At 46.2% G+C, this 14,068-nt stretch overlaps 5 protein-coding genes across 5 annotated transcripts; 2 read left to right on the top strand and 3 right to left on the bottom strand.

Moving 5' to 3' along the window:
- Positions 1-300: 300 nt before the first annotated feature.
- Positions 301-3,562, top strand: N7496_008780 (uncharacterized protein; the record flags this gene model as incomplete). Its single annotated transcript, XM_056701699.1, has 10 exons — positions 301-421; positions 658-1,201; positions 1,279-1,330; positions 1,505-1,710; positions 1,780-2,065; positions 2,156-2,641; positions 2,712-2,963; positions 3,035-3,139; positions 3,195-3,472; positions 3,538-3,562. 10 exons carry the CDS (start codon positions 301-303, stop codon positions 3,560-3,562), a joined length of 2,355 nt encoding a protein of 784 aa, XP_056553762.1.
- A 2,098-nt stretch (positions 3,563-5,660) lies between these two features.
- Positions 5,661-5,876, top strand: N7496_008779 (uncharacterized protein; the record flags this gene model as incomplete). Its single annotated transcript, XM_056701698.1, has 1 exon — positions 5,661-5,876. One exon carries the CDS (start codon positions 5,661-5,663, stop codon positions 5,874-5,876), a length of 216 nt encoding a protein of 71 aa, XP_056553761.1.
- A 2,891-nt stretch (positions 5,877-8,767) lies between these two features.
- N7496_008778 (acetate uptake transporter family protein) lies at positions 8,768-9,614 on the bottom strand (the record flags this gene model as incomplete). Its single annotated transcript, XM_056701697.1, has 2 exons — positions 8,768-9,308; positions 9,367-9,614. 2 exons carry the CDS (start codon positions 9,612-9,614, stop codon positions 8,768-8,770), a joined length of 789 nt encoding a protein of 262 aa, XP_056553760.1.
- A 666-nt stretch (positions 9,615-10,280) lies between these two features.
- N7496_008777 (RTA1 domain-containing protein) lies at positions 10,281-11,350 on the bottom strand (the record flags this gene model as incomplete). The annotated part of the gene is made up of 4 exons (XM_056701696.1): positions 10,281-10,286; positions 10,344-10,933; positions 10,997-11,089; positions 11,149-11,350. 4 exons carry the CDS (start codon positions 11,348-11,350, stop codon positions 10,281-10,283), a joined length of 891 nt encoding a protein of 296 aa, XP_056553759.1.
- Positions 11,351-12,293: 943 nt separating this feature from the next.
- N7496_008776 (Zn(II)2Cys6 transcription factor domain-containing protein) lies at positions 12,294-13,900 on the bottom strand (the record flags this gene model as incomplete). Its single annotated transcript, XM_056701695.1, has 2 exons — positions 12,294-13,785; positions 13,848-13,900. 2 exons carry the CDS (start codon positions 13,898-13,900, stop codon positions 12,294-12,296), a joined length of 1,545 nt encoding a protein of 514 aa, XP_056553758.1.
- Between the last annotated feature and the right edge of the window lie 168 nt (positions 13,901-14,068).

Below are 14,068 nucleotides of genomic sequence, written 5' to 3'. Positions count from 1 at the left end.
TAAAAAGATTGTATGGTAGATTGTATTGGAGATTGTGTGGTAGATTGGGTAGCAAAGAATGGCAGAATCGGAATTCTGCCGTTTTAAAATCGCCGACCAGGGGTTATGGCAGGGTGCCCACTATAGTCCGCCGTAGTCGTAGGCGGGAAGGAGTTTGTGAACCTGTATTTATCCATCTCCCATAGACTCCCTCCGTCTTATACCCGCTTACCCGCTTCCGCATCGGGTCCTACGCGACTGCTCAAACATCCACCTGTGCACACTACTTGGGTATCCCGTACCCTGGAAAAATCCGACTCGATGGAGACATTACCGGAACTCAGCCTTCCCGACAAGCAATATAGCATGGCCAACTTTGATGACACTATTCCGTTCGCCGCGTCTGCTAGGCCGGGCAAGAGACTGCGTGTCGCGCGCGCTTGTGACCGGTGCAAAAAGTAAGACACTAATCTGTTATCGAACAATACCAAGACACATGACACTTCGTTTCTAACCAGAAAAAGTTGACTGACTTTGAGATTAGGAGAAAGATACGGTGCACAGGTACTCAGCCCTGTAATTTTTGTGCTCGTGACAACGAAACTTGTATCTATGTTCTGCATAATAAACGTGGACGGAAACCCCGTTCGAGTATGTCCGCTGCTACATTACATACAGTCGTCGAAACCTCGCACATGAATGGAACTCTTCAGCGAAACGAACATCTCGAACAACAGAATGTGGATGTCACTTTGGGGACCTTTGCCGCCAACCTCACCTCCGGTAACGCTTTGGATCGAGAAGCCATATCGAGGGCATCGCCGGATGCTATTACAGACGTCCAGGGTCATTATGTTGGCCCTGCATCTGGGCTGTCTTTCTTAGCGCGCGTCCGGAAGCGTCTCAATTTCAATGATCAAGCATCATCGTCTTTCACCTTTGGAGATGCCCCAATGGCTGATCATGACCCGACTCCATCTATCATGATCTCCTCGGAAGAGTCATTGCGGTTGGTTGAAAGGTTTTTCGACTTCACAGTACCCATTGATCGGATAGTCCATCGGCCAACGATAGACAACTGGCTCCGGGAATTCCAGGATACCATGGGAAGCATGAGAGACGTTGAGAATGCTTGCGCTCAACGGGCTATACTCTGGATGATATTCGCCATGGCTCAGGAACACGGAGCTCCGGAAAGGACTGAAAAGACCGAAGATAGAAGGTTTGGGTTCCAGGACATTGCATCTAAATCTCCTACTTCGAGTCATCATAATCATCCATGCTAACACAGAATGGTAGCGTCCGCTATTTCTTAGCAGCTGACTATCAGCTCTCCAAAGAACGAGGTGTGGTGAGCCTGACTAGTGTTCAAGCAAGGCTCTACCAATGCTTTTGGCTCCTTTCGAGATCCCGAGTAAATCACTGCTGGGGCTTGTTTGGGACGGTAGCCCGACTCGCTCTAGCACTGGGTCTTCACCGGAGACAGTCTGGGCGACATGACAGCTGTGCCAACTGTACTGGTCAGGACTGCCGGCGCAGAACCTTTTGGAGTGCGTACTGTCTGGATGCGCATCTAAGCCTCACCTTAGGTCGCCCCAGGATATTTCATGACGAAGATATTGATCAGGAACTACCTTCGGGAGCTGATGACTCAAACCTGAGTGACGATGCTTTAAAGTCACTGAGTAGTCATGGCTACTCCAAGATGGTTGCTCCCGTGGCATATTACAGGTAAGAGTCCTACATATTCGGCAATTCTGGCGGCGATTGGAATGGGACATGAACTCTGATAAATTCTAGGCTCCACCGAGTTCTTACTGGAATTCTCCGAGACTTGTACTCAATTCGCCCTGTTTCTCTAGAGAAACAATGCACGCTCGCGGGGCAATATTCAATAATGCTCGAGGAATGGCGCGACAGCCTTCCCAAGTTTTTGCAAATAGATAACGGGGAGATACATCCTCTCATCGCCATCTATCAACGGCAGCGAGATGTCCTTCACTACACCTACTGGCACGCGATGATTCTCACTAATCGCCCCCTCATGTTGAGAGGATTCACCAATGGCTCAGAAAGTGGCACAGAGGTAGCTTTCGAAAGCTGCGGAGCCTATGTTAAAGATGGCATAGATAGATGCTTGCAGGCAGCTATGAGAGTTGCTAATAGGGTGTGCCAGATGTTTGAGGACGGCTTGATGTTTCGGTCTTTTTGGGGTGAGGCTTTCCAAATTCCACAAATGCAAAACACCTATGAGGTCATACTAATCAGCATAATCGGAAAGGGAACCTGTTACTATGGATTTGCAGCTAGTGTCGTTCTTTTCGTCTACACAATTCAGAAAGCTCCATCTCTCGCTGTTGAGGATCTGCATCATTTGGAGACCGGAGCTCGTTGCCTGGGCCATCTTGCGACTTTCAAAAAACATACCCCTCTTGTCGCACGTTATGTTCTCATACTAGAGGAGTTACAACAGGAGGCACAGAGGCGTAGTGAGGGACAATCCACCCCGTCGGATTGTAGCATAACAGCCAGTTACACCGATGCTGCGGCAGTTGAGTATGCCAATATTATCGGTGTACGGATGCCTTTTCCAGCTTCTGGCTATGAAGACTTTGGTGGCGCACCTACTGATCTTGCATCTTGGATGCAATTTGAACCGCTGGTAAGAGGGAACTCTCGATCTACAATTCTCTTGAAACTTACAGTGTATGCATTAGCTTTTGCCGACCTAGCCTAGGGGGCTCACGATCAATAGCTCCTTTTCCGGGTTCAGGGGTTCATGCTCAGGAATACTGCATGTCAAAGTCAAAAGCCGGGGGTGGGGGGTTGGCTTCCTTAAAACACTTACACATGGGGCTATAGGTGTAGACTTAGGGTATAATGGAGACACGACCGCGACCTTTGTGTTTGGTGGAGCTTGGGCGAACGTGATCGACGCTGTCACTCGAAGTAAGGCATCCTTCCAGCCATACGTGACTATCCAGGTACGCAACACTCGTCTGGCCGAAGCAGATGTATCGGAATCGATCGATATCTCTGATACTTCTACGTAAAGTTTGGTCACAACGACCAAAAAAGTACTTCGGGCGTCACTCTCGCTGAATACGCCACGAACTTAGAAAATATGGCCCAAGCCGTCCTCTCTGCTGAAGGAATACCAGTACGCAAAACCAATAGATATTCCGACAATTAACAACACTAACCACCGATCCCAGATTCTAGTGACTCCTCTGTCTAGACGAACTTTCAATTCGACGACGGGACTGGTTATTGAAGACTTGGCCACGCAACGGAACATCGCCATCACCGTCTCGGAGTCCATGGGCGTTGATTACATTGACTTGAGTCAGGCCAGCACTAGATATCTAGATGCAATTGGCGCTTCTGACTGGGCGTCATACAACCGTGTTGCAACTGACTATACGCATTTGAACCCCACGGGCAGCGTAGTATTCGGAAACATGGTGAGCTGGCTACTTCTTAACAGCACCGCGTTAGTGCTGATCTACACCAATACACTGTTCCCAATTCTGAGATCTTGACTGCAATCAAAAACAGCAGCTATATCTACCCTAGCGCCTGAGAAACACGGGCGGTCCAAACCAGGCTGTAGGACGCTGCAAATCTGCCAAGGCAGTTCGAAGGTTGAAAGAAAAGGAAGGCAATGTCGCAAGCTACTTCGAATGCAATGCATTAGACTGAAGCCGCAGTTAATCTTTGAAGTCGAGGGAACTTATTTTATGTGCACGATTTATCTAATATTCCGTAGATTCCGTAGTCGCTGCATATGATCTTTTCATCAACAATAAAGACAATCATGTTTAGCTCGACCTTGTCCCTAAACCTGATTCTAGCACCACCCTGCCATATTTTTCAATAGTTCCCTCTTTTGCAAGGCTGTAGGTTGCCCAATTAAATGCTTGAATAGTTCGCACGTGGTACACGTGGTACACGTGGTGTTTTAGGAGACTCTAGTTGGGGCACCCGTACAGGTCTGCGGAAGATCGGCACGATCCATGAGATTCATATACACCGGTTGAAGGGTGAATAAGTTGGTTGCTGCTGGGCGTCACGGTTTACTGTTCTCTTATAATGCCTAGAATGCGTATATTTGCTAACGCAGCAACTCTCACCTTTCTCCTATTCACTGTTTCTTCTCTGTTGTTCCCTGTTCTCACCGATCTTGGCCAACATTTTGACTTCTCCGGAGAGAAACGAGTCGAGAGCTTTGATTTTAAGGCGACCGAATTGGAGGAAAGTTGCTTCCATAGCAATATCGACCCAACAGACGCTATGCCTAAAGTGGTTCACGTCATATCAACAATACCGAGCTAAACTTTATAAGTTACTTGACCATACGATCAGCTTGGTTATCTCTACAACCCGATCATATCAACCTCCAGGTAACCCATCTCAATGAGCAAAATGAGTGGTTGACGAAGTTACGTGACAATGTGACTCTTGTGCAACTCGATCCAGAAACAGAATACGGACAACAAATCAAGGATGAGTGGCAGATACCTCACATCGCAGATTTGCTCCGGCTTGATACCATTGCCAAGGAAGGCGGAGATCGACATGGGCTATGCAACGCGATCATCATCGGCCGCCCGGGCTCTTCCTTCATTAATCGTTGGCGCGAGAGCTATAGCACCTTTGCCACCAACGAGTGGAACTACCATCCTGTTAAACTAGCCAAGGAGTTGTCTTTTTTGTACCACGATGAAATTTGCCCAATTTCGCCTTCAGTCTTTCATTGGCCGACCTGGACCAAAAAGCCATATCCGGTATATGTATGAGCCAATTACACAAAGTGAAGCGCAGACCTTTGAAAATGCAATCATCGAGAATGGAGGCGGAATGTACCTCGATCAGCTTGCATGTCATGCGTGGAGCCAAGTCGCATCCACTTATTTGAAAGATCTCAGCCCAGAGAAAGTGGATTCTCAGAACACTCGATTTAATATACTCGTTCGGCGATTCATTGATTGAGTGGATCTTGCCTTTGCATGCAGTCACTATGAAATTATCGCAAGATTACGAACAACTGCTTTGGAAAGAGGAACAAGGGGGGTTTGATTATGCCTGGATTCAGGAACGGGAAAAAACATTACCATAACTACTGCAAGGGGCCGAAAGATTAGGAGGAACTCGTAGATTATGGATTCGATTGATCGAGGACCAGTCCACCTTTGTCCAAGAAAATCGGTCTCCACTCGATATAATGAACCGCCTCCACCAGGTCACCACATTTATAGTTAAACTTAACAACTCGCTAGAAAATGAGTCCTGAGGACTTGTTATCGGTTACGGAATTTTCAGGGACAATCATATGTGTTTTGGGACTGTTAGGGTGAGAAATTATCAATTGCGGCAAAAAACTTAGCCTCCGTCAAATCGCTAGGGCGTTGGGCAGCAGTTACTAGTGCTGCACGGAACTAGAGCCGGCGATACATCGGCACAGCTCGGTTAAGACTCGGCCTCCTCCGAGAGTTCGCCGTAGCCCAAACTTGAGTCAGGTACTAAAGTAAAGAAAAATATTTTTTGCTTAATTTTAATTTTATAGAAGGCCGGCTTATAGTTAGGGTATATATTCATCATTAAACCCCTTATACTTTCTCACGTTGTTCGAGCGTCTTTCAATCCACACTCTCGCCCAACACCCTCCAACAATTTTGACCATGAGCAAATCCTCCGCCTCCTCTCTCACTGAGATGAGCGTCTCAAGCAAGTCGCATAATGAAACCGTCATTTCACGACTGAAGAAGCGCATGGAGAGCGTCCAGAAAAAATGGGGCCCCCTTATGGCCGCGAAGGAAGACCTTGATGACGAGTACAATTTCCCTCAAGGCCCGTATGCTGGCCAAGGTATTCCCAAGAGGACGAGAAACTGGTGAGTGTGCTTCACTTAGTGTTGAGATACAATATGATCGGGTTTTACTGACATTCCTTGGGTCTTAGAACTCTACCAACTCTCAACGAAGCATTACGACAGCCATGAATTGCACCTACCTCAATTTATCCTTTTCATCGATACCAACAACAGCAACCTGGGAGGCCACGAGGGAGAGATCTGGAATACGCGAATAATCTCCATAGCTTCCAGATTAATACAAGAAATACCTGTCACCTAGTTAATAAAACAAAATTTTCATATGTATGTATAGATCAAGAGATCAGATAACAAAACTAAGGGACCTGCCTCCTTTCCCGCCATTCTGACTGGGCGCTCGTCTAACCATGATATCGACATGCTTAATGGCCTATGCTCTCTAAGTATAACGGTATAGATACTAGTCTAGCCACTATAACTATGACACTGTATAAGGCGGTTGCAGAGCGAGTGCTTTGAGTGATATTATAGAATATCTCAATTATAGGGAAGCCCGTCGTTGTCTCAAGCGCGGAGCTAAGGCCTCCCATACAGAACAGCAGGGCTATTAGAAACCCTAATCCCAGTGTTCCATTAACCAGTATAGTACTAATCATCGCGATGGGTATATCTGATCTCGGTCTACTCATCTCTTCGCAGAGGTGAATAGCTCCGTCGTACCCTGAAATTTAGAGATAATTAGATTAATATTATAAACGTTCTTTCTTTTTGGGCACATACCGACAAGAATATAGCAGCTAGGCAGCATACCGATACAACAAACGATGTCATTACTTCCCCAGCCAGAGCTATTGATGGCATCGACGAATACGAATTCCGCTGTGTGTTTTGTGAGAAATGCAACGCATATTACCACAAGGACAATCACGAATGCCACCACATGAAATCCTAGTGAGAGGGTTTCAACCAACGGGAGCACACGACTTCCTTGGATGTTCATAATTGCTGAAAACAACAAAATTGCCCAGTAAAACAGTGTGCCTTGCCATCTCTTAGGAACTTAATCGTCGTAATTCAGGACTAACAAGCCCTGGATCATTGTGCCCGATAAAAAGGGAGCACTCGCTACAGCTGCTACCCATCAGAAGGTACCTGGCTACAGTATTAGCTCTATCATATGGGAACATTCATTAGAGCTAATATCTTACTGATCCACCCGACAACCCAGCTCAGAGCTCGCTCAATGCGTGGGGGGGGCCATCTTGCTGATGAAGTGGTACTGGCCTCCTGCGGTCGAGAGAACCTTTTTCGAGAGCATGAGAGATCAGTCTAAGACAGCACTTCAGAGAATAAAATTTAAATGAATATTATCTCACATAAACACCTATTATCTCACATAGACACCAACTCCGCAAGAGAACCTGCAGTGGCCAATGACCCGATGAATGCAACTGATGTGTTGTTAGCTTGGTTTTGATTCAACAGGAGACAAGTATCGCCCGACTTATGAATTCATAGACTAGCGCAGGCAGCCCTCCACTAACGAGACTAGTGACCATTGTACTAAAATCGGTATGAGTTGGGTTAGCGTTTAGTTAGATTCCAAGTATTAACATTACCTGCATAATGCCTCCCAGGTGGCCATTAGGGAGACACTCAGAGAGATCATCGAAAACTTCCCAAATTTGTGCTATGATTGGTTAATTATATCAATTATCCAAGCATTCAATACAGTGCCGGTATACTCACAGTCACATGGTTCATTTGTCCATTCTCCTGGTCTGCTTCGGCATCGCCAACATTTCCTTCTGTCTTGATCATTGATGAACTTTTGTGCTCATGATTGATGGTATTGTTGATATCGTTTCCAAAGGCCAAGAAATACTTGGAAATATGTAAGAACTTATTGTTCATGAGTAAATTAAATCGCTGAACTCATTCCGCTTTACTGGTTGCTATCGTAGCAATTCGCAGCCCTTGTCCCGAAACGCTGATATAACACGAACCAATTGGAACAAACTGGTAATCAGATATGGATGCCGTAACTTTATTGTTAATAATATTTAAATAGAGAATATAATATGTAAGAAGAATTATAGAATGAGGATACTCCTTCAAAGCCGCATTACGTAAAAGATAAAGCAGGCTATGAATCGGATATGAAAGTGGCACCGACTTTCATTTTCCCGAATTCCTCGGCGACACTGACATGAGATCTTCGACTATGGGTGTTTCCTAACAAGGATACTTACTGAGGAATTGCTCTAGTTCGCACCATTCCTAGATCATGCGAGTAGTTCCGACATCTGCGACGACGACAACAATTCAATACGAGGTCTTCCGGCATAAGGACGCCCCTGGACGGAACTTTCAAGGAGCTGGACGACTTTTTCAAACAAGTTGAAACGAAGGCAAAATCTTTGTAAGGGAGTACAGAAGAAAATAAATACAGGCGTATATGTTAGCGGCGAGTTACAGCCTTAACGAGAAGGTGACTCTTGAAAAATACCTCGAGTAGGGCAAAATACTGACACAGGCTACTACAGCCTCTCATCAAAGATATGGTGGTGTTCTACAAATTAGTCTAAAAACAATATAGGAAAGATAATTCTTATTCCGGATTCTGTTACTATATATTGAAACAGTTCTTAATTCTGATTAAATACACAGGGAATACTTTAACAGGGAACCTCATGTATGCAAATAGTTGACTAAATGGAATGTTCCGACTTTACTATCACGCAGAAACTAGTTTTACCTGAACGAGAAGGAGCAGCTATCCAATCAAGGTTCAAAGATACTCTTGCTATTCCGGGAAGCCAAGTCTTCACAATTTAAGCTAGGAGTTTACAAGTTCTGAGTACCCTGAATCGAGAAAAACAAACAGAAACTCGAATACATAAATCAAAGAACAATTAACTTCACATCAGACTCCAAAAAGGCAGCCAAATACAACTAGACCCTCGAGATCTCGCCCAGCGGGAACCGCACCCAGGTAGTCTCAGGTAGCATCAGTCCTGACCCACCGGCATAAGAGGCACAAAAGGCACAGATAACTGCAAAAGCCCCACCCGCCTTATTCAAATTCCTGCTGGCAGTAGCATGCTCCGTCGCAGTAAATTCGGCCAGGCTAAGGAAGAGGAAAGCGAGAATCAGGAAGAAAAAGACAGAAAGAATGGCAATGTTAGTCCGAAGCGCAGCAATAAAAAACAACACAGTCAGGAAACACCACATGATCAAATAAATACCGATCGCAAAAGTATAAGCTCTCTTGTCACCGTTATAGGCAGCTTCGATACCGAGGTAAGGCAGCATGAACATTCCGAAACTCAGCCAGAAGGCACCGTAGGCACAGTGAACTGTAGTACCAAAAGTGTTACCGACACGGAATTGCATTAGACCCGCGAGGATCTGGGCAGTTCCGCCCATGAATACTACGATTCCAAACGAGGCTTGGTTGGGACCAACATTGCCATCTGGATCTGAATGAGGAAGTCTGGAGAAAGATGTTAAGACCCTGTTCAATATACTGGGGGATTATAGATCACACATACCCGGCACCACACTCAAGGAGACCAACTACGAAGGTCGTAATCGCGAAGGAGAGCAATCCTAGGGGACCCGGGTTACCTAGTTTAGTAAATACCGGGGCTGTGACTTGAGAGACCGTGGACTGCTGAGGGCGTCGTGTGGAAACGGGAGTAGTGCCGTTGCCGTTCTCTGTCTTTTCACCAGCTAGATCCCAGGTCGCTGTCTCAGGAGCTTCCTGAGAAGCTGTAGCCGAACTTTGTGGCTCGGACATGGTTCGAAATAGATTGATTTGGTTTGGTGTATTAGCAGGAGAAAACAAAAGTGCCGTATCTTGTAACCCGGGCTTTCCGAAATTGCGGTTGTCACTTTAGAATATTTATAGTAAAAGGAACCAAATTTGTCTGCATAAGACTACTAAGCTTTCTTATGATATGAGTGGCTTTCTGTGTTCCGAGGAAATGCAGCAATTCATGATGAATTCATGAGTTGAAGCTGTTGATGTCATACCCAAGATTAAGGGAAGCTTAAGTCTGATGTACCGAACACGATCATTTGGGGACCCCGCAATGAACCAGAAGGCCTATCCGTAAGCTTGATTACAGACCTTTTAACAGGAATAGCTATTGCCACTTGAAGTTAAGGTGGTATGCAGCACTCGGCACTCGGCAGGCTTCTGGGGTTTGCTCCAAAAGTTTAGTGCATCACTGATTGATGAGTTAATTTGATCCAAGAGATTCCTTCGAGATGAGAGAATATCTTTCCTGAAATATAAAATAGAAGTCTCGAAGATTCTAAAGCTAATATCCAACAATTGCAATCGAAAACTTGAAACATAGGCAATTAATCACTTGCATGCATGCGTCGCAAGTACCCTCCTTTTCATACCACGTAACGTCAGAATCCATCAATACCAACTTTGAAACAAAAGGAACGTTTATCAACCCTATAATTGAAATCCACACGACAAGCATAGCAGCCACTTTCAAATTTGCGGACGTACCATCTCAACATCAGAGTTGGTAGAAGTTTTCTGATATTGAGGCAGACTTATCTCAGCCTTCGAGGGCAACAACCACCCCGGATGACAAACATTGAACACTCCAACGGCAATAATCATCATAACTCCATCGAGGCCAATAAAGTACGACTCGTGAGTAATCAAATACCCAGTCCAGCCTTGGGCCAACTCAATGGTACGGTAGATACTCCGAATGTAGATGCAAACTACGGAAAGAATCATCGCGCTCGTGAGTGCTGCCAACGGGCCGCGGGTAAACATCTTAAGCTGTCCAAAGCGCTTGATGCGTAGGAAGAAGTCGGTGCCGCAGTAGACAAAAACCGAGATTGAGATGAGCTGGAAAACGATACCGGCGACCATGGTGTTAGTGCCTGGGTCCGTGTTTCCATTGGGGTCGTCGGATTCAGAGCTGGCAATGCCACCACCTGCGGCTTGGATGACGAGCGAGATCACGTCGCAGGTACAAAAGATCCAGAGGTAGAGCTTTGGTGTGAGGAAGGAGGTCTCCTTGCCGAATATTTGGATATAGCGACCGAGAAGAATGTATATGCCGGCGGTGAAAAAGACAGGTGCTGCGTTAAGAGAGATGTTAGATGTGATACAACCAAACCAATGGGGATTATATAGGTTCTTACCGATGATCAAAGTTGAGATTTGAATCAAAAAGGCAGTGGAATTGTAGGGGCAATCCGCACTCCACTTGCGAGCGGCCCATCCAAGTAGTTCAACTGTGCTCTGTTAGTCCATCTTATATGGGGGTTGATAGATGTGGTGGGAAAGATCATACCAAAGCATCCTACTGCAAATACACTGCACCACCACGTTCGTTTCCAACAGAATTGGACAATGTGAGCAACCATGGACACTCCAAAGAGCACACAGAAGGCAGAACCGGCCGCGCCCGAAGGAATATAACCATAACTGGTATCGGTGCCGTTATAGGCTTTGCAGCCAACATAGAGATCGTCGGAGCCGGTTTGGTTTGACATGTTGGATGGCGTGAATCTGTAGATAGGAGAGTAGAGGACTTCAACGGCTGGTATAAGGTTGAACTGGGGTGGTAGTCGATAGCAAACTCTGTAGTGAGAGAGAACCTGTGATTTCCATGACCATTTCGCAGGAAATCTTCATAGCATATATACTCTCTCCAGTAAATAGAGCCCCCATCGTTGTCAGAACAGAGCCACGCATCTTGATGCAGGCTAAATAAGCTAAGATACGATGGAGCCACTCACAGGCGGCCAGCGGACACAACGAACGACCTATGAAGAAGGCCCCATAGTGAAAACTGGAAGATAATCAATCAAGGCTGAGCGAAGAATGGCTAGGCACAACAGCCATATTTAGCGACGCAATAGAAAATCCTGTATAATCTGAACCACATACTCGATCTAGATCTAGATCGGCGAATGTCATCTCCTGGCTACAGCCTTATAGACGATACATGCTTCTGATTGGCTAACGCGTAAAAGTCAGACTGAGGTTTTCACGCCAGTCTTATTCTGGCTTAGATACAGGAATGCTGAGCCCCAGATACAGACGTGGGGCTATCACTCATGAGAAATGAAACTGTCTGTGATTGGGCCGCTCGTAAAATGCGCGTGGGGGCGGAGAGTGTTGAAACACAATGCCGAAGTGGTTTCCTTTATTAGATTTTATCGTTGCCTATTGATCAGATATAGAGAGATGAAGACTATCTTCAAGCTTGTAAGACTAGAAGTCATCCCGACATTTGATGAAGCATCAATCAGGATTACCGGACATGACTCGGTTTGGTAATGCGCTACAATGGAACTAGACTAAATAGGCAGCCAGCGCCCATTCACCCAGGACGTGCCTCAGTCCGTTGATATTAGCATCAGTAGTAATAATATTTGAAGACTGATCTATGATATCATACCAATCTAAGTACCACTTTCTCTATCCCCAACTTCACCACGTCACATCCACCCGACGTCTCTCAAAATCACCATTCACCGGATCAGGCGCAAACCAAAATTCAACCGGACAAGGACTCCTCTGAGTATCCTCTTCTGGATAGATCAGAGCCTCATAAACACGATTCTTCTCGGAAACCCTCCTCTCTTCAACCGGCAAATAACAAAGCGGTTCTTCCTCTATCTCCACAATCTTACGCGCTACCTGTACTATCAGCGGTCGAAGCCACATCCCCTGCTTTGCCGGACACCGCGCTAGAGCCTTTATTGCTCTTCGGCGAATCAGAGGATCTCGGCATTTATGTGCAGTCCAATATATATGGGCTAGAACCCCTGGGTCCAGGGAGAACTGTTCAGCGACTGGTTTCGATTCTGTCTCTGGGCTGAGCTCGAGAATGTTTTCCGCTACATGGACGATTTCTTCAAAGTGTGAGGTGAAGTTGTCGAAGTTTGATTCTTGTTGGGTGATACAATTGAGTAGCCAGACCAGAGAGACCTGATACTCAATTAGCAACGCTAAGGGTGCTCGTGGATCTGAGATGCCGGTGGTTTTGGTTGATCGCTTCCGGAGTCGATCAAACGCTGCGCGCCATGTATGATATTCTGCCAACATAGATTGCTGTTGTTTAACATGCTGCTCGTAGACGGACTCGTACGTAATTCCACTTCTACTTCCGACCGATCGAATAAAGCATAATGCCCGGCTTTGGAGGCTGGTTAGAGTTTCTCGTGCTTGGGAGATATTGTCGAACGCAAGTTCCTCCTCGGACTCAGCGATGGTAGACTTTTCCGGGTGGATACCCAGAGGTTGTATGCCGCGTCCAAATAGACACGTCTGAATATTGAGTCGGCTGAATGTATGTAAGAGTTCCCGATCGAACTCATTATCCATAGTGATGTTCTTCCCCTGCGATCGCGCCGCTAGAATCTGAACACCGCTCTGAATATGATCCAACGCTCGGGTATTCTTCGATCGAAGAGTCTCCAGGCATATAAACAGCAGACAAGTAACCAGGACCAAGTCAATATCCACCGTTTGCGGTGTATTCATCTGGCCAATGAAACTCTGGATAGCTTTGTTATACTGTTGCAAAGTAAATTGCTCCACTTCAGCAGGATCAGAATTCGCAGGCAGTAACTGTTTCCCGTAAACCGCACCAACCGCAGAAACAGCATGTCGAATTGCCGGATATCGATGACTGAGCTGCGGGAGAAACCTCGTCCAGAAATCAGATGGAAAGAAGCCCGATAGTGCATGAGTCGTCTGTGTGCAGAAGACATGCACATACTGGCGCTCTTCCCGAGATCCGGGCACTAGGACTAGACGCTGATCTGAATTGATTTGCCATGTCTGGCGAGGAATGTCCTTTTTGATTTGTTCCTGCAGCTCTCTCTGAGAGGAATCAGTGTAGCCATCGCATTTACGGCCGGAGCGAACACATTGATTGCATTCCGGCTTTTGCTCGTCACATTTAACGTGGCGGATTCTGAATGTTCATACGTTAGTCCTAGGATACAAGTAGAATAGAACAGCTTCGATGAGACATACTTGCAAGTCACACATCCCTTTCTGGACTTTGGCTTGCCCACCCTGCGGTGCATGGTGGATGACGCTGGTTGAGGGGCAATGGGCTTGGCATCCACAGCCCGGGCGAGTGCAAATAGTGATCAAACGCGTCAAGAGACGCCCCTCTCTATGATTTTATAAAGATAAAATGTAGCTGAACTAGAGAATCCACGATATTCGATGACGAAACATCTACACAAGTC

Source organism: Penicillium cataractarum (genome assembly GCF_028827025.1).
Source record: "Penicillium cataractarum strain IBT 29864 chromosome Unknown utg000007l, whole genome shotgun sequence".
NCBI classification, from domain to species: Eukaryota; Fungi; Ascomycota; class Eurotiomycetes; order Eurotiales; family Aspergillaceae; genus Penicillium; species Penicillium cataractarum.
This window is presented reverse-complemented; position numbering and strand designations above follow the sequence as displayed.